The sequence below is a fragment of the Aedes albopictus genome, chromosome 2 (assembly GCF_035046485.1).
Source record: "Aedes albopictus strain Foshan chromosome 2, AalbF5, whole genome shotgun sequence".
In the NCBI taxonomy this organism is placed as follows: Eukaryota; Metazoa; Arthropoda; class Insecta; order Diptera; family Culicidae; genus Aedes; species Aedes albopictus.
This window is the reverse complement of record NC_085137.1, coordinates 337,711,565-337,739,501: the sequence shown is the minus strand read 5'-3', so window position 1 is coordinate 337,739,501 and position 27,937 is coordinate 337,711,565. Positions and strand designations below refer to the sequence as shown.

General features: G+C 39.6%; 2 protein-coding genes across 2 annotated transcripts in view; both read right to left on the bottom strand.

Moving 5' to 3' along the window:
• Positions 1–27,937, bottom strand: part of LOC109398085 (lachesin) — a 460,438-nt gene that overhangs the window by 189,751 nt on the left and 242,750 nt on the right. The window lies entirely within an intron of this gene.
• Positions 5,428–7,079, bottom strand: LOC134288845 (uncharacterized). The gene is made up of 2 exons (XM_062854742.1): positions 6,212–7,079; positions 5,428–6,147 (listed from the first exon to the last, which is right to left on the bottom strand). The coding sequence occupies exons 1-2, from the start codon at positions 6,605–6,607 to the stop codon at positions 5,428–5,430; spliced, it is 1,116 nt and encodes a 371-aa protein (XP_062710726.1). The 5' UTR covers positions 6,608–7,079.

Below are 27,937 nucleotides of genomic sequence, written 5' to 3'. Positions count from 1 at the left end.
CCCAAGGGGCTATAACGGTCTAGAAGGATTATTTTCCTTTATGCTTCAACGAATCATGAAGATAGAGGTGTCGCACGGTTGATTTTGACTATGTTTGAGAAATGACCACTTCCCTGAGGGTATCCGGAACATTCCGGGTATGACCAGACCGGTCCCAAGGGGCCATAAGGGCCTAGAAGGACTATTTTCCTTTATGCTTCAACGAATCATGAAGATAGAGGTGTCGCACGGTTGATTTTGACTATGTTTGAGAAATGACCACTTCCCTGAGGGCATCCGGAACATTCCGGATATGGCCTAACCGGTCCCAAGGGGCCATAACGGTCTAGAAGGATTATTTTCCTTTATGCTTCAACGAATCATGAAGATAGAGGTGTCGCACGGTTGATTTTGACTATGTTTGAGAAATGACCACTTCCCTGAGGGCATCCGGAACATTCCGGGTATGGCCAGACCGGTCCAAAGGTGCCATAAAGGCCAAAAGGATTATTTTCCTTTATGATTTAACATATTATGGAGTTAGAGGTGCCGCACGGTTGATTTTGACTATCTTTGAGAAATGACCACTTCCCTGAGGGTATCCGGAACATTCCGGGTATGACCAGACCGGTCCCAAGGGGCCATAAGGGCCTAGAAGGACTATTTTCCTTTATGCTGCAACGAATCATGAAGTTAGAGGTGTCGCACGGTTGATTTTGATAACATTGTGGAAATGGACACTTTTGTCAAATCTCTGGGGGCACCCGGAACATTCCGGGTATGGCCAGGCCGTTTCCGAGGGGTCTTGGGAGCATGGAGGGACTATTTTCCTTCATGTTTTGACAAATCATGAAGTTTGATGTGCCGCACGATTGATTCTGACAATGTTGCTAGAATGGCCACTTTGGCCACTTCCCTGGGGGCACCCAGGACATATCCGGTTCACGAGACTGCTTGATTGCCTCATTTCAAGTCAATGGTTCCTTGCAGTTATATAGTTTCTGTATTCCTGGCGTATAATATGTGCAAATTTCCAAAATAACAATAGATGCAGAGTAAAATGCATTCATGTGTCATTTTCCAGCCGGTCATGACCCCAACGGAATCTAGAATAACTCCGGAACGGAAGGGTGAACCGGTTCCGTATGGTGGTCCTTGAAAATGTGGACAAATCTGGATCGAATGCAATTGACTTCAAAAAAATCGGTTGGGAAATGCATTTTTGATAGCTGATTCTAGATTCGAAAATCATCCAAAATTGACGTTGGGTACGCGAAGGTTAAGCAAGTCACACAACTTCGTAGGTGGTACAGTACTGGATCGCTGTTATGAGGGTTTACTCTTTCCTGTCCGTTACCAAAGCGTACAGATTTGGGGTTAATCTCTGACTTTTAGACAAGATTGACGCAATCCCCCAACGGTCGAGTACTGCCCTGGCCACGTCCTTACAACAGCTGAGGGATGGGAACGGAAGATTAGTTGGGCACCTAAGAATGTACATTGAGACCTCTACGTCCTCTCTGACCTAGGAATCACGGGAGTTTGGGTGTTGTTATTGGAATGGTAAAGTCCAGAGGATACATTTGGTTAACGTTTAGGCTCCAGTTTCAAAACGATATGCAGGAACACACTCACCAAATTCCAGTACTCTCAAGACGAAATTGTTGCGTCTTCTGGACATCTAGCAGCGATATCGTCCATCGAATTCTTCAAGAAACTGCAATCGTAATTTTCTTCAAAGTAACCTATTCCTGCAACTTCACACTCACGCGTATATACGACACCCGGCATACGTGGTGTAGAAACACATGCCATTTACATCGCAATCGTCTGAGACAACGTAAAACGCGAGAAACATGGAGCTCAAGAAATTCTTGAGTGGCCGTCGGCCAAAGTGGTTCAGTAAGATGGCGGCAGCACAACCTCCATACAGCTCGCAAATTTGGTTGCCCAATGGCGCTATTGATATAAGCACAATATTCTCAAGCACATTACAGTTGAGTGCCGCAATACTCTTTATAAATGGTTTTAAACCGCCCTACTCCTGTTTAAGGACAGACTTGTTAGAATCCCAAAATGGCCGGCTTTGGCACCTACTCACGATTTCGAGCGCACAAATCCCTTCGTAAACAATATTAGCGCAACTGATCTTCTCATTTTAAGCTTATTGCAAGTGAGCAAGAATAGAATAAGGTACCCCGGGGCAAGTGAGAATCCGGGGCAAGTGAGACCTACAGCTATATTTTTTTTATTTTTCATTTTCAAGGCAAACATTCTTCATGGAAAACATAAGTATCACATAGACGGATACTTTGAATTCAAAAATTGTTATTGTTCTCACCACAAAGAGACCATACAGTCAGGTTTTTTTTTACGCGGGGAATACGTACCGCGTAAAAAAAAACTCGGTTCAAAATTCGAAAAACCGCGTAAAAAAAGTCTCACCATTTCTCGACGAATCATGCAAAAATTAGACGATGAATTTTTTTTTGTATGGAGTTTTCATTTACGCGGCCGCGTAAATGAAAACCGCGTAAAAAAAGACCTGACTGTATATGTTATTGTTGTTCATATGTAATTTTCAATTCACTAAGTGACTACATGCGTCGTTTAAAAATAGAATAACAAATAAAGTAAAACTTTTTCGGTTTTAGGATAATATTTAGAGTGCTTGCAAATTATTCTAAGCGAAAAAGCTGTAATTTATTTTCATTTGTTACCTTTAGATAACTGCTCTCACTTGCCCCAGTGCATTTCAGCATCTGGGGCAAGTGAGACCTATGAGAGTAAACAAACACATTTTCATAGTTTGATCTCGCTTTCTTCAGCCTAAGTCGAAATTTACACAAAAGCGAAGTAAAAATCGGCGCCTTAAGTAATCAATCGTTTTATTATACTTAATCACTTTTCTTCTGATGATATAGCTAATTCTTGGGTAGAACATATTTTTTTCGAAACCATCTATTTTTTTGATATTTTCATCTAAGCAGATTCTATTATTTTTTCGTTTTTCGCTGCATAATGAGTTTTTCTGAGTGTTAAGGAACCAGCCATAAAGTATGAAAACAATGGAAAACGACTTATGCAAAGTTCACGATTTAAAAATATTTATTTGATGATCGTAAAATTATGTAAGGGAAAACATAACATTTGTAAAGCTTGAAAAATCTTTTGGCAAGATTCATCAACTACGTAATATGAAAAGCAAGTTTGGAGATCTTTCGGCATTTAACTTTATGGCGCTTTTTGTATAAAAAAATCAATTTGTTTTGCACGAGCTGCTAGAGTTAAATCTTTTTTTTCTCAGTGATTCATCATTATATGTGTTACGTAATTTATGCACGATACCACAGAACTTTTCTAACATAAATCGCTAAACATAGTTTTCGCATAAGATATTTATAATTTATAAGATATTTATATTTGTAAATAGTATTCTTAGCAGTTGTGGTCGTCATAGTTTCAACTTCTGGATATCTTGAAAAATAATCAACTACGACTAGTAAATGAACTCCATTTGCAACATCGGTAAAATCTATCGCCAGTTTCTTCCAAGGTCCACTGGGCAAAGGCATCCTTGTCATGGGTTGAGTAATGGGTTCAGAGACTAGTAAGCATCCATTGCATGATTTAACATATTCTTCTACCATGGTATCGACTCTGACCCACCATACTTTTTCCCTGAGTCGCTTTTTCATTGCTTCGATTCCCAAATGTGGTTCATGAGCAAGTTGTAAAACTCTTGTTTGCAAACTCCGTGGAATTATAATTTTTCTGTTTTTCAAAACCAATTCACCATCTGATGAAAGATCATTTACTATCAGCTTGTATCGATTCAATGTCTTAGGCCATCTCTTGGTTGGGTATGATATCCATTTCATCAGTTCTGTTAGTTCCATGTCATTTTTAGTCGCCTCAATTATTTCCTGTAGTGTAATAGCTGTTGGTTTTACATCATTGGACAACAACCTGATAATTCTTTCGCTTTCCTCATCATAACTATCAGCGCAAATAGTTCCTTCCTGACAGAGCCTCGATAATGGATCAGCTATGTTAGATTTGCCAGGCTGATAAATTACTTGATAATCGTATGACATAAGCCTTAATTTCCACCGTTCTATCCTTGCGCATGGCTTGATTCTATCACCAAATATTGTCACAAGTGGCTTATGGTCGGTGATTAGCCAAAAGAATTTTCCATAAAGATAAAAATGGAATTTCTCAGGTGCCCAGACAAGCGCTAGAGCTTCGCGTTCTGTTTGTGCATACCGACGTTCAACTTCAGATAGTGTTTTGGATGCGTAAGCAATTATGTTGACAACTCCTTCTTGACTTTTCTGATATAATACCGCGCCTAGCCCAACAGGACTAGCGTCTGCTACCACGTAAGTTTCTAAGTCGGGATCGAAAAAGGATAACGTTTCATTTTTCTGCAAACATGTTTTCAACTTGTCAAAAGCTTCCTGATGGATATTTGTCCATTCAAAGTTTATCCCTTTCCTTATTAATGCGTTCAAAGGACTTGCAATAGTAGATAAATGTGGAATGTGCTGATTAACGAATGTGACTAGACCTAGAAAACTGCGCACTTCCTCAGATGTTCTAGGTTCACGGAATTTAGTTATGGCAGCCACTTTTTCAGCTGAGACTTTTACTCCTTGTGCTGATAAATTGAATCCAAGAAATTCTAATGATCTAGAATTTCAGAATCAGTTTTCGCATCATTCAGAATGATATTACGCTCCATTAGACGTTCTTTGACAAGTTTGGTTCGGTGCTAAAAATAATGATGTTAATAGTATGCAGGATTTTATTTCTAATGTACTCTAAAAATAAATAGTACCTTAAGAATTTCTTCATTTGGAGCGTGAATCATTATATCATCAATGAATACTATTATCCAAGGAAAATCAGCCAAAATAGATTCTATGCATTTTTGAAAAATTTCAGGGGCAGCAGATAATCCAAACATCAGCCGCTTGTAACGCATCAGCCCAAGAGGTGATATGAAGGTTGTTATATACCGACAATCTTCGTAAAGCATTAGTTGATGAAAAGCTTGTTTGATGTCAAACTTTGAAAATACACGACTTCCTCTTAAACGGCAAATCATTTGTTCAAAGGTGGGCAAAGGATGCACCTCTCTAACGATGGCCTTGTTGGCTTCTCGCAAATCTACGATAATTCTGACCTCCGTTGCACTTTTACGCTTGACAAGCATGGGTGATACCCATTCTGATGCCTCGTGAACTCTTTCGATAATATCATGTTCTTCTAATTCTTTTAATTTTAGAAGAGTGAGCTCTTCAAGTGGAATAGGAATTCGTCGATAAGCTTGTCTGACTGGCGGAATTGATTTGTCTATTTTTATAGTAGCACATACATCTGAGTATAATGTTAAGGTAATGTAATTCAGTGTTATTGTTGTACAAACATTAAAATGAAAAGTTAAACATTGTCAACCTCACCTTTGATGCTGGACATGGCAGGCGTGACTGCTCGGAGAAATTTCACTACTCCTAATTTCTCTGCTGTTTTCCCGGATAGTAGTGAACATCTTCCATCTTGGATGACGAAGAAGGTTGTAATACACGATGTTCCACCGATTTCCACTTTTGCTTCAACTTCACCAAGTACGACCAACGGAGTCCTTGTGCCGTATGCTCGGAAGATTTTATCGCTGCCCTTCTTGATAGCGAAAGCCTTGAATCCCGTTCGTTTCAATGTATTCCAATCCTGAATACCCAGAACATCTTCATCTGCTCCGGTATCGACGATGAAACGGAGATTAACGCCACCAACAGCAGCAGCTACAGTACGTTTACCCTCCAAGTGGAACAATTCGCGAATTTCTACATCCTTCGTGACATCGTCGATCTCCCGTATGAACTTTGGCTTCCTCTCCAACTCCAGGCCTCTATCGTTGTTGACGGTCTTCACTTTGGTAACACGGCTTTTCCAAGTTCCTTTACAACAGCGTGCGAAATGTCCAATTCTGTTGCACTTGTTGCACCTCGATGTTTTCGCAGGACAGGACGGATCGGTTGAGTGGTGGTTTCGGAGACATCTTGAGCAGTTCTGACTCGAGGATTTGGTTGATACACTGGACGCACGATTCATGATGTTTAGTTCTGAAGGTTCGCTGGATGTGTTTCGGAATTCTTGCACCTGTTTTTTTTTATTATTATTAGCTTATTTAGAATAACATTTAATCTGTTTTCCAAAGTATTACCTGTTTGTTGACTGATTCGTATGTTCGACCAATCTTTAGCATATCGTCAAGAGAAGTATCAGCTTCAAGGTACTTCGCCCTGAGCTTGTCATCGTGCTGCGTAGCACACACAATTTGATCCATGATCATATTCTCCGTTTGCTCTCCAAAGTTGCTAAGTTCCGCTTGCGTCCGCAACCGAATTAGGAACTGGTCGAGCTTCTCTTTTGGATTGAATTGCAGCTGCCGAAATTTAAATCGCTCATACCGTAGCGACATGCGGGGTGAATAATAATTATCGAGAGCATCAATCGCTGCCCGGTATGGGTTATCCATCACGCTGTCATCTTTCACTGAAACCGTTTTCGCGATTTTCCGTACATCTGCACCTCCGAAGCACATGAGAGCCTTGTACATCTCATTGTGGTTATCAACTTCTTTTAGCAAAAGATATGCCACAAATTGCTCCTTCCACTCTTCCCATCGAGAGCTCACGGATCCATCACCGGCCTCAACAAATGGAGAAATATTGAAGTTCAGCTAGAAATGAAATCATTTTTCCTCGATTTAGTTTCTCTCAATTTAACTGTTTTTCCAATTGATTGGTCATTCAGCTGAATTGAAGGCTCTGGTGATTTCTTTCTATTAGGTTACTATGGTAACAAACAGTGAAAATTTTCCTCTACGTCAATCTTTTCCCAACGTACAGAAATGGACTGGATTTTTCTTGCAAATCCCTACATTCCTTCATCGTTTAAATCATCCAAATAGACTGAAATTATGTTTTCCTATATTTGGATATGAAATGGACTGAGATCACCCTTAGCGTCTCCTGCATTTCTTCATCCAAATAGACTAAGATATCTCTGTATCCCCTGTATTTGGATTGGAAGTGGCCTGGAATCACTCGTAGTGTTCCCTACATTCCTGTTCCTTTCTTTTTTCAAATAAGCTGAGACATAAAATCTCCTGTATTTGGATATTCTTGACTTTCCAAAGAGAAAGTTTTATTTCCCAGCGGTCTAAGACACGTAGTCTTCTTCGCTTTAGTCTACGTCTTAAAATTCCCATAACTGTCCATAATAGCATTAACACAACTTCAAAGTCAGCCAAACACCAATCAATTTTTGCCAAATTAGATATTGTTGCACTTTTTACCTTAGACATGTAGAGTTTGCGGTAGATTTCTTTTTGATTCGCTGGCTTCTGATTGCAGAATTTCGCAGTCGAGAATTTCCCCTCCGTACTTTGCCACTTCGAGTTCTCCTACTTCCAATCTTGATTTTCCTTTCCTCTTTCTTTCAAATTTTGTCCCGGCCGATTTCCTCTGGTATTCTCCTGGTGGTTCGCTTCTCCTGTCGTCGCCACTGAAACACTTCCGTTCTGGTTGATGGTTTGTACCAAAGTGTCTTTATTATACAATCAAGGTTCCTACGATTATAAGTATGTTTCTACCGCCTACTACATATGCTACCTTACACATAAGCATCAACCATATATAGCCATTTGTATAAACATTCCGAATAGGTCCCACTTGCCCCATGATACGGAGTAAATGAAGATCTACTCCACTTTTCATTATATGCATAATATACAGAATGTAAATATTTTGAAAAAGTGTTAATACCCATTAATAAGAAGAAATATACCAACAATGTCTTTTAGAACCATTGGAATTATAAAATTATTTATGTTTGAAATTTTTTGGCTTGACAAAACCAAACTAGCATTTTTTTAGGTCCCACTTGCCCCGGGGTACCTTAATAAAATGCACTGTTGTTTGAAGCTGGCTTCTTGAGATTTGTGCGTCTGAAGTTCTAATGCACTGTTGGATGTGCTCACAAACCTATCTTTCTCCTTTGTTATACATTCCATCCAGAGTTTAAAATTTTCATTTTCAATGAGTGAAATTTAACGTGAATTTTGAAAATTCTCATCTAAGGGATCAAAATAAAATTCATTCTGGTGAATGAATTTTTTCACCTAGGGTATGTGTGCCATCAGTAATCTCATGTTCCCATTTTCATCCTATTCGAAAACAAGCGATTACGGCACCGATTGACTCCGTTCTTTTTGTTTTCGTGGGTGCTCACTTCTAACAAAAAATACAAAAATAAGAAACGAAATTAACAGCGCTTCAATCCTTCGTTTTTCGTGGGATGAAAATGGGAGCCACATGCTTAATAAGGGAACCAATACCCTATTCATTCATTTTTCGGTCACTGACAATTTTCACTGAGAAATAAAACTGAATCGTAACTCCCGATTATACTTCCAATCACCTCAAAACTTGTGTATAGTAGTTAATTAGAATATCAATTATGTTCTCTATTTGTCCATTAAGTTGGTTTGTGCGTCTGTTAACAGAAATTGGGCATTTTCCGACGAGCGAAAAAATATTCGTGACAGAGAATCGAATGAAAAAAGAGAGGCATTCAGCTGACGATGAATGTGGCCAAACACGAACGAAAAAAGAATGTCAATCTTCATTCTTAATCTACGAAATTTTTACTCTCTGATTCCATGTAACTAAACAGCGACTATATTGATCTAGACCAAGGGTGATAAGAGCTGCAACTCCTAAAGATGTTCTTGATTTAGTTCTCAAAAAAATTGGGGTCTAAGTACACAGGGTCATATATTTGACAAGGAATAAACTAAAGACCTGTTTGAACCTAGTGAAAATTTATAACGAATTTTAATCGATCGTAGAATTGACACGAATCGATTGCCGACCAGCTCAAAACAAAAGCGGATCAAAAGCCCAAAACACAAAACCACAAATACTAAACATTGTCTGGCATATATTTTCTCCTACGTACATATTATTCTAGCCTGTTTTCCCTACTGCGCCTCCTAGTACAAATGCGCATCGCTTTACAATAAATGCATAATTGGTTTTTACTCACGGGCCCGTTTGTTTACTTAATCCTCTACTGCAACTGCATGTCGCTCTCTCGGCTTACCGCACTGTCGCTCGCATGCATCGCCACTCGCCGTCTGCCGCGTCACTCACCACCATGCAACACCACGGCTGAAGTTGAAGCTATATTCGGCGCTCACTCACACCACCATTCCTCCAAGGTGAGTTTATCTCGATTGGCGTCGTCGCAGGCGTACAGACTTCGCGTATCGACCTGGCTCACGGTCATCACACGACCCACAATCTCGCGAATGCACTCTCACGTCTCAGCAACCACTGCCGGCGTCGTGTTTTTCTCCGTCCTTACACGACGACGGTTAATTTCTCGAACACCGCGCTGTATCGTGGATCCCGGCGACACTACACACCTCACTCTCGTGATGCACTACCGAACCGACGCCTGCAAACAAAGCCCTCCTACAGTAGGAAGGCTTCGTTCGTTGTGTGTGTGTGGATCTGCATATACACGATGGGCCTTTTCATTTGACGTCTTAAATCAGCTGATTGTTCGGGCGTTTGACAGTTCTTCTATGAAGATGACACGTTCTTGTTAGCAGCTGTTGTTCAAGCTTTGTAAACAAATGCATGCACGGATCTGTCACATGAAAAGGCCTATTGCTGGGGCGTACACGATTCTCGCTCTTGCCGCGACTGCTTGGTGTCAATATGGGGTGCCAGTTCCCGTGTAGGGTGATCGTTCTATCCTGGACCTCGCCTTCGTTCTTTCCTATGTCGATCGGAAACGTGCAATTGTTGGAGCTTCCCGGTAATGCTGAGATTCGAGCAGTGTTAGACAGGTTTTCTGCCCTCGAAGATCTTTTATCGTTACTCTAGGTTGGCCCGCCCTAGCCTCGGCGTCTAGCCTCGATACACCACCGTGCCGATGATGGTACCGCGGACAGCGTGGACGTGCGTCCTGTCTGTAGGTTTCGTCTGAGGACTAGAGATCTGCGAAAAAACGTAATATTGTGGTGACCAGGTGATGCCTATGGTTTCTCCATCTTTTCAACGGATTCTCTCCGATTACCCAGCGAAGCCCGTCCCTCGTCGAGCAAGTTGTTGAACGGTCTTGATCGGTCGGAAGGGATGAATCTTGCCGAATGGGTTTTCAGCGTCTCACCACTTGTAAAACGGGCTTTCTGCTGTTTCGGACACTATGTGACCGCCTACGACGAGGACCTATAGATGTTCTGATGCCAGCGGAAATAGTGTCTGATTGGTGTATGTGTGGCAACGGCGAAGGTACGTTACAGCGATTTGCAGGCAAATTTTCTTTCTTTTCTCATGTTCAAGCTAGACCATGTATTCCCTTGTGGCGCGTTTTAATTATCAATATACATGTTTATTGAGTTTTCTAGATTTCGGGTATAAATTCATGAATTTAGACTTCATATTCCTAGGCTAAATACTTAAACGTAACAAATTCGATCAAGTCAAACAAGATGTTTGAGTGTTGGTTTCTTTTTTGTCAAAAAATCCAGTCTTTGATCAAAGATTCCTGAATATCTTTTGAATACTTTCTTGCGTTGAACTCATACAACGTAAATTACAAGTGGATTCCCTTCACTATTTTTAAAAAGAAAGGCCAATATATTAATTTCTGTCCAAGACGATTCGTTCGAAAAAAAAATTTAGCCTTCTTCCTGGTTCTTTGATTTAGAATTTTGACTAGATTTTTTTCTCTTAAGTATTGAGAGATTAGTACAAATAAATCCACGAAGAATTATTCTCGACTCCAGCTTTCTTCAGAAATTCTCTTATGAAATTATGTCAAACTACTGTTAGTGATTAATCAGAAAATACTATCGAAATTTCACATATGTTTCCTAAGAAAACGGGAAAATATTTCTTTATACACTCTTAATGTTTAATCTAGTACGGAAAATTATTGACAAAAATGGAAAAACTGAATACAGCAATAATGGATTGTTTGCATTTTGCTCACGTTTTTTACAGTTGTTGTGCTGAAACTCGATAAAATCGATTACTTACAAATCATAGTGTCAAAATGTCCAGAGCACCTGGGACCCCAACGCTAGAAATGCGGCTCTCCTACATGAGACCACAACACATGTACAATGTACATACACCCTTGTCTTGTGGACGTTTCAGGTGTCTTCATGGGTTTAGGGAGTGCTTTAGGTGTGTTTTAGAGCGTTTCAGGGTGTTTTATGGGGTTCAGATTCAGGGGTTCTCAGATTGTGTCAGACGATTTCAGATCACTTTCAGTAGCTTTTCAGGGGTTCCAGGGGTTATTACCCTATGCGGCTGGAATACCACCCCGACGATGAAACCGCCCAGCCATCACACGATCGCATATGATGTTGAATAGGATGTTAAAGTGGAGGCGATATGCGTACACTTTACACGCGGTTAAATGAGAGCTTGTACGCATATGGCCTCCACTTTAGCATCCTATTCTACATCATATACGACTTCGTGTCAGCTGGGCGATCCTAACACATATGTTCGAGGCCAGCGATGTGGCAACAACAGCGGCGAAACAAGCTGGTTTCAAAAAATTAAGGGCGTTTAACCTTTATTGACATTACTCATTTGAACACTGATTTCATTTATGCACGAAGTTCCCTCTTTTCATGCTCTGCTTTAATTTATGCACTCCAGTGCATGGCATAATAAAAGATGCCAAAATATTTGCTTTGCTGACGATTTGGAATTTATTTGACAGACATTGGAAAGACCTGGTACACTCTACGGTTTAGGGAATATTATTTTTAAAGCCAACGATTTACATGCTTTGGAGGTTTTCACTTTGCTCTGTGAATTGCGGACCTGCAAGCCCCTACGCGAGTGGTTCTGCGGTCATCGCCGGTGTTATCTAAAAGCGACGAAAGCTGTTCTGCTTCCCGTTCCCATTCATCCTCTTTATCGTTATGGTAAGTTTCCAGTTCCCAAGTAGAGCGCTCAAGTAAAATTCCTCCTTTTTCCGTAAGTAATTTTGACATTTGTTTAACCGACAGCATTTTTACGAAACGATGCTGTAAGAAGGATGTGAAGAACAGGGCACTGCATACGGCGGTTGCTAGATAAATTGTTCGTTGTTCGTGTGGCGTTTCGTGGCCTTGTTGTTTACGATTTGGACTTTCCTCAGGAAGTGTGATTGAAATTAAAATTTAATTTTTGCGCGCGTATGGGGAAAATCCAGATTGTGAAATTTCAACGGAGTTCCAAGGGAAATGCTAATGAGAGACATTGCACTGGGATTCTAAGGGAACTTTTAATGGTATTACAGCGAGAACTATGGTTGGATAATAATTATAAATTCTGCAATATTGGAGTGCGGACTACGGTGGGAGGAATTCTGCTGGGACTCTGACGGTTACCTTGTGGAGTTTTAGACGAAATACGAGGTAGGACAAAGCTTCACGGGGAATTTAAGATCCACGAAAGATTCTTTGTGATGAATCTTTTGGCATTCCGTACGAAGGTTTTTCTTTGGGATTTCGCAGAAAGTCCTCTTGAAATTCTTCTAGATGTTCCACCGAAAAATCCACCAGTAGTTCGCAGGGGATTCTCAAATGTCTCTGAGATTTTCCTTAGAAGTTCTACAAAAAATCCCTCCGTGAGTTCCTTCTAATTCAGGATTTATTTATTTATTTTGTTTTTTTTTTTTTTTGGGGGGATCTTCTAGGAGTTCCTTCAGGGTTTTCTCCAGAGGTGTTTTCTAAGATTCTACTAGGAGTTTTCTCGAACTATTCTACAATAATTTCATCCGGGATTTCTTTAGTATTTTTTATCCGGGGTTCACTCAGATATTTATTCGGAGATTCCCGCAGGAATTCCTTCCGGGATCATTTCAAGAGTTCCTTCTAGGATTTCTACAGGAATTCATTCTTAAATTCGTCCTGGAGTTCTTTCAGTGATTCTTCCAGGAGTTCTTTCTAAGATACAACTTTTTGAGATTCCTCTAGGTTTTATCTGGACGTTTCTTATGTGAATCCTCAAAGAATTCCTTTTGTAATTTCTATAGCTTCTTCCGGGATTCCTCCAGGAACTCCTTCTAGGTTTCCTCTAGGAGTAAATTTATGGGCTCCTCTCATAGTTTCTTCAGTTATTTCTCCTGGATTTTCTTCTAAGATTACACCAGGGGTGGCATCAGGGACCTCTCCAGAAATTTTAGCCGGGATATCTTCCGGGAATTTTTCAAAAGTTCTTTCCGGAATTTCTTCAGAACTTCCAGACTCCTGGAAAATAAGTCAAGGTTTTTCCAGGAGTTCCTTCTAAGATTTGTCCAATAATTCATCCAGGATATCCTTCCGGGATTCCTCCAAGAACTTCTACTGGGATTCCTTGCAGATTACATATTCTGGAATTCATTCTGGAAGTTTCTTTAATTTTGCTCATGGAAATACTCCAGAAGTTTTTTTTATTCTTTATGGAAGTACTCCAAGACTTGCTCTTGAGTTCCTTATAAAATTCTTCCAACAGCTTGTTAAGGAATATCTCCAGCAGTTTTGTAGGGAATATCTACACGAGCGATTTTAGAGATTCTATCAATAGTTTCTTCCCAGATAAAAATCTGAAGACATTCCAAAAGGTTCTGGAGAAATCCTAAAAAAAGTCGTGAAGGAATCCCTGAAAGAACTTCTAGAATAATTTCATAGGAATCTTCTGGAAGAATCTCTAGAGAATTCCATGAAGGAATTTCTAGAGAATTCCATGAAGGAATTTCTAGAGAATTCCATGAAGGAATTTCTAGAGAATTCCATGAAGGAATCTCTGAAGGAATCCCGTATGGAGTTACAGGAGTAATCCTAGAGAGAACACCTGGAAGTTCTGAACAAATCCTAAACAAATTGCTGGAAGAATCTCTGAGGGAACTCCCTTTGGTATCCCAGAAAGAACTCCTGGAGCAATCCTGAACTAATTTCTAGAGAGATATAGGAAGGAATTCCTGGAGGAATCCCAAGCAGAAATTCTGAGGGAATCTCAGAGCAATTCTCGTAGGGATCACGGAACGAATTCTTGGAATTCAGAAAGATTTCCTAATAAAATGGTAAATGACTATTTTTTTACCAGGAATAGTGTATTACGTAAAGCTAATACCATACAAATTTCATCAAAATCAGGTGGAGATATCGTTGAAACAAGAATTTTGCCATTTGAGAAGTTTGAGCAAACGAATGTTTTAAAAAATATCACTTCTTCACTGTTATAGCTCTAGATCCAAAAATACTGAACCGATTTCAATCTGTTCTGTATGTAAAGTATAGATGTAGAAATATTGTGTAAAAATTTTATTCAATTTGATCTAGCCGTAATAAAGTTATAGCCGTATATGTGGCACAAAGTCGCAATAAGCAAAAATGTTTTTTTTTGTATCGTGACATTCAAACAGTTATAACTTGAAAAGTTTTCAAGCAATTTGGCTAAGAACAGTCGTTATAATGGATTTACAGTTTCAAATGTTAATAAAAATCGGAACAGTCATGACAGTTGTACAAACAAAATAGTACACACGGAATAAAATGATTAAAAAGTACTTAAAATATGCCTTGAAGCGATTTGAGTTTTGAATACTAGGAAAACGTATTGAACCGATTTTGAGATTTTTTTTTACCAGTTTATTGATAGGGTAACCAATATAATTTGGACCCTCATATATTTTGGACCCCCTGGGTCGTATTATCATAATTTTCACAGATGTAATGAAGAGATGACGAAAATTTTTAGAATCATTCGTTAAATTAGATTGTTCTGCACGAGCAGCAATCATTTGCTCATTTGCCTTGAAATTATTTTTTATTAATCTCGTCATCCGTGCGAGTGTCGCGGCATGTTTACGAAAAGAGAAAGTGGTGCCGGGGAAACTTGCAGATGTAAACAAAAACTTTTATCATTCTAGCGCATTAAATTTGCAAAGTTCGTCTAATCAGCCTTTGTCAATCAAGTAATTAGGATGTGATCGAGCATATCCAAGTGGCAGATTCTTCGAAAATAGTTTCATGTTGGTTTAAACACCGGGTGTCCAAAATATATACTTTAGGGGGTCCAAAATAAATTGGGGTGTCCAAAATAGTGAAAACTGATGCTTCAAGAATCAGTTATTTTCATCGAATTTTCGGCCAGAAATGACCTTGTGGGTATTTTTGACGGACAGTGGTGGCATTGACGGTCATACCAACATCATCATTATGTGCAACACCCTCTGAATCTGTTTGATTTTGGCTTGAATTCAAACTAATGTCCTCTAGGGGTCCAAAATTCGACCGTTACCCTACTCTGTTAAGAACTTCGAGTAAAATTTTCAGACGTCTTGACGAGTTACATCAAAATTATTTCCTACACAATTTTTAAAACGGGTGAAAAAATTTGCTAAAATCTTATTTCATGATATTAACAATATCTGCGCCAATACCAAACTGAATTTGTTGCGATTATTACGGTATTAGCTACACATTATATATTATTCCTGTTCAAAAAATATTTGATTTTGTGAACGCAATGAAAAGCTATACATTATTTTCTGTGTCCAAATTTCATCGAATACAGTCTTTACTTCCCTGGTTCTAGTGCACCATAGAACATTCAACAAACGAAATGAAATGATTATGATGCAACAGTTTTTAGAATCATTGTCTCCTCATCAGCTAAACTCAAATGCTATTTCATTTTTTCAACTGTCGAACTTTTTATAAACAATTCAGTTTTGGGCTGTCTTTCTATTTTTTTAAACTACGTAACGGCAAATTATTCAACCTCAAGAAATTCAATCTTATGTTCTGATGCAGCCATGCTGAGGGACGACGGAGTACACATTATGCGCCTTGACGGAGGTTCTCTGAGAGAATTGCGCTGTGCGTGAAATCAATTTTTTTAACATGGGAAAGGATAGGAGCTGCATTTTCAAATGCTTCTAAAATATTTTAGGGACTTCAGATTGAAAAAAGTGTTAATGTTTTGCAATATACTTTCAATTAGCTACATTATAACTGGTTTTAGACAAAAGTTTTTAAATCACAATGTTATGTCTATAATATAGCGTATCAAAATCTCATTCGATAACATTAAGAACGTTTGCTTGAAAAAATGTCTATAAAGAATTAGAAGCATTTGAAAATGCAGCTCCTATCCTTTCCCATGTTAAAAAAATTGTTTTCACGCAAGCGCAATTCTCTCAGAGAGCCTCCGTCAAGCCGAATAGAGCGACACGGCTAAATACTAATGCACACTGTGAACGCGCAGGCGCGAAAGAAGAAACACAAAGAAAGAGAAATGCCCCTTTTACTCACGGAATAATACATCGACATATTATTCCGTACGGAAAATCAACAACATGACTGACAGCATCGCACGACAGTGCCATCTGTTGGTAAATAGCTTTCTGGTTGCGAATTACTTATCAACTGCGAACGCTTAAGTAATTTTGATTGCAAAAGTTTTACGTGAGCATTACTTGTCCTATCCTTTTACACAGTACTTATCAAGTGGAAACTAGCCATTAACGAAAATCGGTCGCATGATGGAGGAAAATTGTCGACGTGCAAGCCTCCCCGAATAAAGCGGGAGGGCAACTGCTTTATGGGGTGCCAACAATTTCGCCCCAATGATACTGGCTTCCTGTTATGTTTTTTCTTCGTCCTTCTCTTCTGTCGGCGCCGGTTCCTTACGTCCAGCAGCGTTCGTCGTATTTTCACACTTTTGTTTGCCTGTGCGGATTGGAAATGGAACGTTCCATTGCGATCCGACCTTTGTAGTCGCAGGCGGCCGTCTCTTTACGACAAGTGGGAAAGTTTTTCGTCGTTTAGCTCCGGGGTTAGAAGTCCACCGGCTGCGGCTGTTGCCGTCACCGTAAGTAGCGTTAATTTTCCAACCAAATGACCTACGGGCACGCAACTTGTAGCTTAAGGAATGACCAATTAACACTTCCTTAGCAAGTCTGTTTACCGAACCGACCAGTTGGGAAGGGATAATTGGGTTTAATGTTTATGATTGATACCGATCTCGTCAGACACGATGATCGATTGCGTAGCAGACGGCACCATAGGAACACCGCCAGCAGAGTGCCCTGAAACACTAATAATGTTGTTTGAAAGTTTCATAGTTCGGTTATATGTTGTCAGTATTTACAAAAAGTGACTATTCAGAGTATGTTGATAAGTTGAAAGAATATTTGAGTTTGATCAAGGGATGTTCGGGCTATCTCAAATAGGTAGAATAAATTGTCTTCAATACATTAAAAAAATGTTAGTACAAGATCATTAAATTTAGATGTAATCATGAAAAACAATTGAAATGTGTGAGACAGTTTTGTACATATTTGTGAGTACCGTAAAACAGGGTATCTTTGATAATGCGGGTAACTTTGATAGTGCGGCAGGCATTGTATAGTTTATCTTATAACTATGATTCCTTCAACCAGTTAAGAAAAAAGCAAAGGTTCTAATTCTATTCATATGAAAGTTCATTTTAGACATATTTTCATTAAAACCTAGTTTATATACAACTTTTTAGACAAAAAATAAAAATTATTGATATTTTTGTCATTTTTCAACCCCTTCAAACAATCTGCCATACGACTTAGTTGCAACTATTTTTAAAGTATGCAATGCCCTTGTAATTTCATGCAGTTAAATCTGTGTTGTGCAAAATTTGTTATTAAAACATTCTAAAACTACCAAAAAAAAAAGAAAATTAATCATGAATAGCATGTAATCATATGTTGATGTACCGTTAAACATATTTTTTTTTTACAAAGATAATGATTTTTGATAGCTTAATTCACTGTGTATTTTTCACTCAGTACTTCACAAACTCATTTTTATATGTAGAATTTAGTAAAAAAAATCAGCGTTTTGATATAAAAATTATATCTGATATATTCCACAAGACTTCGCTTATCATGTTCATACTCCTAAGCTTTCAATCTGTGATTATTTTTATAGATTTGATGTGTTTTCAGGGCACTATCAAAGCTACCCCAAAATGAAAATCTGATTCTCGCTCATATGTAAAACTAAAAGTCACCCAAAATACTTCAGACTATCGAATCTTTCAATTGCAATTGATAACACAGCGCAACATTTTTTTGTCTCAAGAGCAAACTTATGTGTCTCCGAAGGATTTTGGGCCGCTGAATCCGAATCCGGGCTCAGATTTGCTCCAACACGTCACAATTTTGAGCTATACCTCAATTAATAGGGCAAAATATGCGATTTTGGGCTTTTTTGACTGCATGTCATTAAGCATGGAAATATTTTTTATAGCAATCAAAAGGTAAATTGGTCAATCAAAATCTAAATTACCGATTCATGCAAAATATTTCGTTTTACCTAATCAAATTTGATAGATTTAAGCATTTTATGTTAGTATGAAAACTTGCATGCAACTTTTGGAGAGTGACTTGTATGGGAAATATCGTATCTAACATAAATCGCTTAAAACTATCAAATTCGAATTGCTAAAACGAAATATTTTGCATGAGTCCAATATTTCCATGCTTAATAACTGGCCGGGGTTCTGCTAAACCGAACTAAGCGCCAAAAAGTTTATTCCGGGATAATTAAGCTTAAAGTTCAACCACTCAGGAATAAACAACAGCTAAGATTATTTCAAACTTTTTCGCACACATGTAACTTACAAGCCTTTATTAACCATCACAGATGAAGAATAAATGTAAATTATTTAAAATCATTGATATAATAACATTTAATTTCACAGTACTTTGCACTCAGTTCACTCTGGCTGAACAAAAACATTGGAATATGGTTTATAGTTCAGTGTGGCTGACTGTGTTTCTTTGTTTCAGAGAAAACCAGTCGGAATGTGATAAAAAATCTCGATTTTTCAGTGTCTATGAAGTTGAAATCGATATCACTCACAATCCTTCACATGAATCAGAGAGGACGCGTAGTATGGTAGCACAGAGGTCTCAAAATAGTGTGATATGTTAACGGCGGAAGCCCTCCCAGCTCAGCCCTTCCCGCCCATGTTTTTATATTATAGGCGGTGCATGTGTATTGTGCAGGCACAGAGCAAGAGTGATTATGCCAAATGATGTCCGTGCATGTTCTGAGATCCTGAGATGTGAAGGTGAAGCAATTTGTGTATTTAAAATGTATGCTGGTCGAAGAAAACCATGAAAATGTTCTGCCAAAGTGAACTAAGTACAAAAAAGTTTTCTAAAATATGAAAGAGATTCGAACTTGGATCATTTAAGTGATAACCAAGCGCGTTACCTCTAGGTCATTTTAACTAGCTGAAGGTCAGTCGTTAAGTCTGAATCAAGTTTCAAACATTCTTCTCAAGGATGGTTTTCGTGAAAACCCCAATTTTCGATCAGCCAAAGTGAACTAAGTGTTTGGGTTTTTGAAGCTTTATTATTCTTATTAGCATTGTTGTTCAATGACGGCTCCTGGGTTAAATAATCTGTAGGAGGTGTATCGACATAACGCATGTATTCAAAACCAGTTCATTTTTGTATTGGTGAGAATAAATTGATTTTTAAATGCAGTGGATTTGGTTCGGTCTGGCTGAATGTGATTTGGAAAAATGACGATCAACGCCATCGAAACATAATTGGATCCTCCAACACCCGTATTTTTCTTTACGTGTTAAATTCTCTCATAGATTGTTACTATGAGTCGGCTAGAAGTTAGAAATCTGACGGCGATGAGGAAAACTTGAAATGTTCATCATTTGGACCAAAACTAAAATATTTCGCCGATTCTATGGAATGGTTTGCAGTTCACTCTGGTTGGATGCAATTTCATTTTTTGTATGTTCTGCCAAACAGAAATTTTGAATTAACTCCACGAAGAGCTGTCAGAATTACTGAATTTTTACACGGAAAGAAGATCATCATATTCTTCATCTAATGGTTAAGAAAACTCAATTTTTCAAAAAATGGTCTTTGGTTCGGTTTAGCAGAACCCCGATCAACTTGCAATCAAAAAAGGACTAAATCGCATATTTTGCCCTATAAATTGAGGTATAGCTCAAAATTGTGACGTGTTGGAGCAAATCTGAGCCCGGAATCGGATTCAGCGGCCCAAAATCTGTCAGAGACACATAAGTTTGCTATTGAGACAGACCAAAAGCTAATTTTTGTTACGCTGTGTAACTGATACCCCAGTACTTGTATTAAAAATATAAAACAAGAGAAAATACTGTTACATGTAAAAATATTGAGAAAATTCGCTGAAAAACTATCTAAGTTACCCCATTTTACGGTATCAACTTCTAGCTGTGAGTGACACAGACATAACACTATCAGCCTACTTCTAATCCATATCACAGTTGATTAAGTTAAGTACCATACGAGACCTCAATTGGTCTTTAGAATGAATGGTATGATATCCATGTATCACAGCAAAACACACAGCATCAGTCTAGCTGATGACAATTTCAACAAGATTCATCATCCAAAAACGGAAATTATCTGGTATATACCCGCACCAAGATGGATTAAGCGAGATTACACTCAGCCAACGACACCGAAAACACAAATGTATCAACCGCAACATGCTCTCGGAGTCAATTCGCGGCGGCAAAGGTCTCGTAACCGTGCCGTCCTCCTGATCCGGATGCTGTTGGAATAAACCTCTGCCAGCCGTTCAAGCATCGCCGTCGTCGTCATCATCATCATCATCATCATCATCAATGCGAATTTCCCGTGGGAAACTCACTGCGGAAAGCTTATCTGCCGTGACAATGACAAATCGCTTTATCACTTCATTACGATCTATCTCTGTGACGACGACGACCTCCGAAACGAATGTTGCCTGGCAATGATAACCTTCATTTAGGGTAGGTACATGCCTACCGCAACCCGAAAGCATTACAGAGTGTGTAAGTTCAGCATTACGAGGTGTGCAGAAATATTGCTTTTCTCGAGTAGCGAGGAATAACAGCAAAATAAGTTCAGAGAATTTAATTTGGATTGACTGTACACATCTTCCGCGATCGACCCAAGAATCACCAAGAATGCAACCAACTAAACTACACGGAAACGCCAAACTACCCAAAATTGAGTTCTTTTGACGCATAGTTAGGCCCAATAAGCCAAAATTTGAGTAAATTAATTAAACTCACGCTAGTAGATTGCATTTACCACCAGCTAAAAAATATACTCAAAAGTAGGTAAATTCAACCTAAGACCCCCCTCATTCAACTCAATTTTGAGTAAACCGACATTTATCCAAAATTGGCTTATTGGGGTCAAGGAACCCCTTTGGGTAGATGCATCTCTGTTTGTTTTTGACAACATCGGTGAGCCAAAGAGGGAAAACAACCTAATTTTGGGTAACGAGTTTATTCGATATACACAATTTTGAGTAAAATCGACCCAAATATTAGGTAGTTTGGAAACACACGGAAAAGTACATATCCTCCCCGGAACTAAAACCCATCCCACCAAAACGAAAATAGTTTTTATATACAATAACCGAAGGGTTATGGTTATTGTATATAAAAACTATTGTTGGGTAGATGCTTCGGACTTCTACAAAGAATCTTACCAGGGGTTACTATGCTGAATTCTTAAAGCTAAGAAAATACTTTATTAGTTTGGCTCTCCCACATAAACATGCGAACTACTTACAACTTGTCCAACAAATAGTTATTACCGGTCTTATACGATTTTACCGATTTCCATCATACCTTTAGGTAGCAAGCTCAATTTAGCAGATTCATATACGATGTGAAGCGACAATTTCCTCGATTCAAAGAAATCATGTATACGATGCTAGCGAATTTGCAGCTTGACACTAAGAATGTATGTTTTTTCACGATTCTATCCGATTCTGTGCGATCCTACCGATAGTGTCTCGCACCTTTTATGATTGGAGACGACTATATGAAACAAAATCGCAATTAATTTGGCATGAAATGCGATTTTACGCAATCATTGTCAACAAATATACATATTATTATACAATTCTGATTCAATATATGAAAATATACGATTTTTTCCACACAATGATTTACGATTTGTGGTTGGCTGGGTACTGGTGAACTCAAGTGATTGCGTACCTGCGCCGCACCTGCCTACGGGCTAGGCGGCGGATGCAGTGAGCACAATCTGAGATGGAGCGAAACGAACGGCGGGTGGTGTTAGCCGCTGCAAAAGCCGCACGGAAGACCGAGAAAGGGCAAACAAAAAAGGCCTTCTTTGAGGGTCTCTGTCAGAGTGCCAATGCGAATCCGTGGGGTTATGCCTACAGGATCGTGATGGCCAAGACGAGAGGTGTAATGGCTCCTACAGAGCAATCTAAAGAGATATTGGAGGGAATCATCAGGGACCTTGTACGCGCTACGATCCTAGTGCTTGACCTCCTTCCGACAGCGGGGACGATGAGGAGAGGGCCACCGATGAGGAATTTGCAGAATAGCAAAGTCCCTTAGCGTAGGTAAAGCCCCAGGTCCGAAAGGAGTTCCGAATCTGGCCTTAAAAGTAGTTATTACAGAGGCACCCGAAATATTCAAATCTGCTATGCAGAAATGCCTAGACGAGCGAGTTTCCCCAGACGTTTGGAAGAGACAGAGCCTGCTTAAATTGCCAAAGGCGGGGAACCACCCGGCGACCCGTCAGCATATAGACTAGACCGGCCCACATTTGTGTGACGTGAAAAAAAGTTTTCAAAATTTACGGGGCACCCCCTAGAATCGTGCCTTTGGATGAGAAGAAAAATCTATGAAAGATTCAGCTGAATCGGTTGAAAACTGAGCAAATGAGTTGAAAGGTTTGTATGGGATGTTCAGTCCAAATATATGGGAATTTGGATGACCTCCAGTCTCTCATACACCACGCCAAAACCATATCACGATAAAACTAAATTTAGTTGCGGTTTCAGCCAACGAAAGCAGGATGAGGACATCTTCCCCAGTTTACACTCAGTTGTTACATGCAGCACGTGTTGTTCGTTCGAAACTTGAGCACTACATCTTAGGCGGCTATGTCATTTCCATCGCTCACACACGTGGATGGGTATCGAGACAATGCGGCCATACATAGCTGCCTATGATGTCGCGCGCAAGCTACGACCGACAAACACATGCTGCATATAACAACCGAGAGTGAATGGGAGAAGATTTCCTCATCCTGTTTTCCTTGGCCGAAACCGCAACTAAATTAAGTATTATCATGATAAATATTTATGATCTTCTACAAAGTTGATCTTTGGGGTATCAACTACCATTTTTTCAATTCTGAGCCAAATCGAACTCGCCAAACCGGCGTGCTGAATGAGAGAGGGTGCCCCGTGGAATTTTTTGACATTTTTGCATTTGGGCCAGTCTAATATAGACAGCTTGATCGACACAGCGGGGAAGGTGGGGAAAGGAAGGGAAGGAAGAATTTTCCTACACATCAACTCTCATTACAATACATATGCACTACATTTTCAATCATCCCCACTCTGGAATCAGAATAGAATCCTGAAGTTCATGAGTTAGAAAAAGATGTGCATATATCCTTTTTCGTTTTTGCTGTTTCCCCATTTGGTGTCTTCATGAATCAGAGAGATTCATTTGTCCAATTAAATTTATCAAATTTCCCCTTTTGGTTGATTACATGAATTCAAACGGTTCGTCTGACCAATCGCATTCCAAAATTTTCCCTCCGAACTAACATGCGTTTCAGTCCCTGCGCCTAGAAAAAATCGTGAGCTCGGGATAAACTTTGATTTTTCATGGCGAGTTAAAAACAAATATTCAAATCTAATGAAACTTCGATTCTATTGGAACCTAACTCGTTCCTCAACACCAAAAATATATATTCAACCCAATAGTTTTTTTCCATACTCAAAAGTTAAGCATCATTCTATATCAATTATGTTCCCATTAAAATCGAAACCCATCATTATATAATTTGAAGGTAAACCATCCTTATGAAGTCCGACCCAAAAAGGGGCCTTTCTAATTTCAATTCGACCACATTCGGGATAATTATCCATGACGAAAGAAAGCTTTCGTTCTGGATCGGGATAATTCGGATCCCTAAAAAAATGGTGGGGAGAGATCGGTTCAGCTTCGGAATATTTATCCGTGACGAATGGAAGGGAGAGATCGGATCCACGATCGGTCTTGATCGGGATACGAGTCCTACAAAATATCCTCAAATAGTGGTGGGGAGAGATCGGTTCAACTTCAGAATATTTATCCGTGACAAATGGAAGGGAGAGATCGGATCTGTATTCGTTAAACTTCGGAATATTTATCCGTGATGAATGGAAGGGAGATATCGGGTTCATATTCGTTTAACTTTCAAGGATCGACTGAAATTCTTAACTTTGAACTTTTAGTGGCTACGCAGTCTTTATTCTTGAAACGGGTTTATTATCTACCCAACGTTTCGGCACTTAGGCACCATCCCTAAGTGCCGAAACGTTGGGTAGATAATAAACCCGTTTCAAGAATAAAGACTGCGTAGCCACTAAAAGTTCAAAATATTCGTTTAACTTCGGAATATTTATCCGTGAAATATGGTGGGGTATTCTAGTCCATATTTGCAACCCCTACTCATAAATAAAATTCCACTACAAATGAAATAAGGTTGGACCCAAACACTATTAATTCAAAGTGGTGGGGATAAGATCTAATCCGTGATGTAAATGATGTTTCAAAATTGACTGATTCGTACTCAAATATATGAAGAAAATGTCTCGTACTCAAATTCGTTCGAGAACCTCTGTAGCACGAATACTCATAATCACAGTCGGATCGATTGTTCCTTACCCCAGGTTCTCGCCTTGAACGAGTGGCTAAACCTATGCCTTAAATGAATCAGTAGATGGATTCCTGTCTTTATCCATCGATACATAGGCCACGTCCCATAAGGGACTGTTCATAAAGAGAAGAACAACAAGAAAACCCAAGACAGACTGTCGCTTGCAAAACGCATTTCGTTTGGATCGCTCGTTCGATCAATATTTTCTCCAAACATAAACAACTCTTGACTGACTGAACGCCAAACCATCATCGGTGATCGTTCCAGAGGAAGAGTGTTTATAAATATTGTGTCGCATATGGTGTATGCAGAGTAGTATGGTACACGCTTGTATGGAAAAAATAAATCCTCGCTCCAGTCGACTTTTTAGATCCCATTTAGGTCCCATATGAACTGTACAAAATTTCAGCGCAATCGGTGAAACTATAATTTAGCGCAAGCGGTTCAAAGTTTTCATAGGATTTACTATGGGAAAAGTTACACTTTCAGATAAAAAATCCCAGAGGTCGTCCCTTGTCTCCTTAATTCAAACCGATCGATGTTTCTTGTAGAAAAATCAATTATGAAACTTTCCTTCGAAGACCGCAAAACAATTGGATGCTTGTGGAAAAAGTTATTGATTTAATACCGATTAGTGATCCAACGAACGGCTTTTTTATTTTGTTTTATCAGCAGCACTGCTGCTGCCGTTGTTGCATGGGGTGGCGGTAGGCATCACCACCCCCAGAAACAGCAGCAGCCAAGGCAGCAGCTACAGTGCTGCTAATAAAACAAAACAAAAAGCCGTTCATTGGATCACCAATCGGTAATAAATCAATAACTTTTTCCACAAGCATCCAATTGTTTTGCGGTCTTCGAAGGAAAGTTTCATAATTGATTTTTCTACAAGAAACATTGATCGGTTTGAATTAAGGAGAGAAGGGACGACCTCTGGGATTTTTTATCTGAAAGTGTAACTTTTCCCATAGTAAATCCTATGAAAACTTTGAACCAGTCTTGCGAATAATCGCGACCATCGCGAGACAATCACTTAAACCGCTTTCTGGAGTCACCCTTCCCAAGGTGATACGAACCAGCTAGCATGTCACGACTGGAATGACAAACATGTTGTGGTTACCACCCTTCGCAGCTTTGCAGCGATAGCAGTTGCTGAGTATGCTTCAGGCGGGTTGCGAGAGAATCAATCTCTCTGAGCAACGATGCATAACGGGCGAAGCGAAAGCGTTTGCCATAGCCAGGGTGAACTGCGTGGTGCGCTCAATGTGTGCGTTTAAACTGAGCTATGCAAAACGAATAGGATTTATGACGTAGTACCGTGCTTGTGATAATACACACACGCTATGTCTGAACCAGCAGATTATAAAAATTGAATGTACATCGGGTTTCTTTCCATAAAACATCAGTATTCAAGCTATATTTTCATTTGCAGAAGGTTTCAAAATATTCTATCGGGGAAATTTTTATTTTTCCATCTTTTTGACCGTTTTTCATACAAATTTGCTTGAAATCCACATTTTCGGTCAATTTCTCTCCCATACAAAATGTATGGAAAAATTTTCACCGATAGAATATTTTGAAACCATCTGCAAATGAAAATATAGCTTGAATACTGATGTTTTATGGAAAGAAACCCGGTGTACATTCAATTTTTATAATCTGCTGGTTCAGACATAGCGTGACACATGCATAGTTTTACATGCTGTTGCGCGTGCATCTGCTTGAGGCGACGGAGAGAGTCATGACACTCACATGAGCCGTATCCAAGTCAGGATGATTGTAGCAAAACAAGGGTGACCGGGTGACTTTGATGGGAATCTGTCTTATCTGGTGTTTGCGACTATAGAGAGAGCGAATCAGAAACCGCACAGACAGGGTGATACAAGTTTGGTGTTTATCAGCTTTTTTGTGACTTGTACGCTGATGCTTCGCGACACTGCTTTGAACCGCTTGCGCTAAATTATAGTTTCACCGATTGCGCTGAAATTTTGTACAGTTCATATGGGACCTAAATGGGATCTAAAAAGTCGACTGGAGCGAGGATTTGATGTTTGTCCCATACTAATGCAGAGTCTTCTCCCCTTGAACTTGAAAAGTATTCAAAGCAAGGGCTATATGTGACCTGTTATACTCGCAGTGGCGAGTGGATCTAGGCCAAATCGATTCAATTTTAATTGATTGGTCTAAAGTAAATTTGGTCACTTCAACTACTGCTTATATGATAAACATAATTGCAATTAAATATGTGGATGAATCAACTAGTAACAAACTGCATTTTAACAATGGGCAGTTTGTTACAAAAGATCATCCTCAATAGAATGTTGAGGCACACCGAAGGTATAAATGGTCTCTCGAGCAGCCAGCTCTTCTTTCGAAAGGGGAGGTCGACTGTAGACGCTCCTGTCAGTTACAAAAACCGCCGAGATAGCGCTCCAGCGCGCAAGAGAAGATGGATTCGCTGCTGTGCAGTAGTGACTCTGGATGTAAGGAACGCGTTCAATAGCGCAAGTTGGCTGGTATTGCCGATGCGCTCCTGCGTCTAGTGATACCTGGGTACCTGCACAAGATTCTCGGAAGTTAGTTCCAGAATCGAGAACTAGCTTACGACATAGAGGTGGGTTCGAAGTGCTTTCACATAACCTCAGGAGTCCCGCAAGGTTCCATCCTGGGTCCGGTGTTATGGAATGTCATGTATGACGAGATATTGAGGTTAGAGTTACCGGTGGGGATGGAGATCGACGACTTCGCTGACGACATTACGCTGGAAGTCTACGATGAATCCATCGAAGAAGTGGAGTTGACTACTACCCACTCGATCGCGGTTGAGGAGGCATGGATGAGATCCAGGCAACTGAAGTTGGCATACCACAAAACTGAGGTAGTGGTTGTGAACAATCGAAAGTCGGAGCAGCAGGCGGTGATCAGTGTAGGCGATTGCACTATCACTTCGAAGCGCTCCGTCAAACAATTGCGGGGTGATAATCGAAGATAAGTTTACCTTCGGTAGCCACGTTGATTATGCCTGCAAGAGAGCCTTCATAGCTGTAATGGCACTGTTCCGAATGATGTCCAATAGCTTCACGTTGTACAACAGTAAGCGCAAGCTTCTGGCTAGTGTCACTACATCCTGTCTGGCCTG

Coding starts and splice junctions, on each gene's coding strand:
- LOC134288845 (XM_062854742.1), bottom strand. CDS start 6,607: ATGTACAAGGCTCTCATGTGCTTCGGAGGTGCAGATGTACGGAAAATC. Junction 6,148..6,211: donor ACGAATCAGTCAACAAACAG/GTAATACTTTGG, acceptor AAAAAAAAACAG/GTGCAAGAATTCCGAAACAC.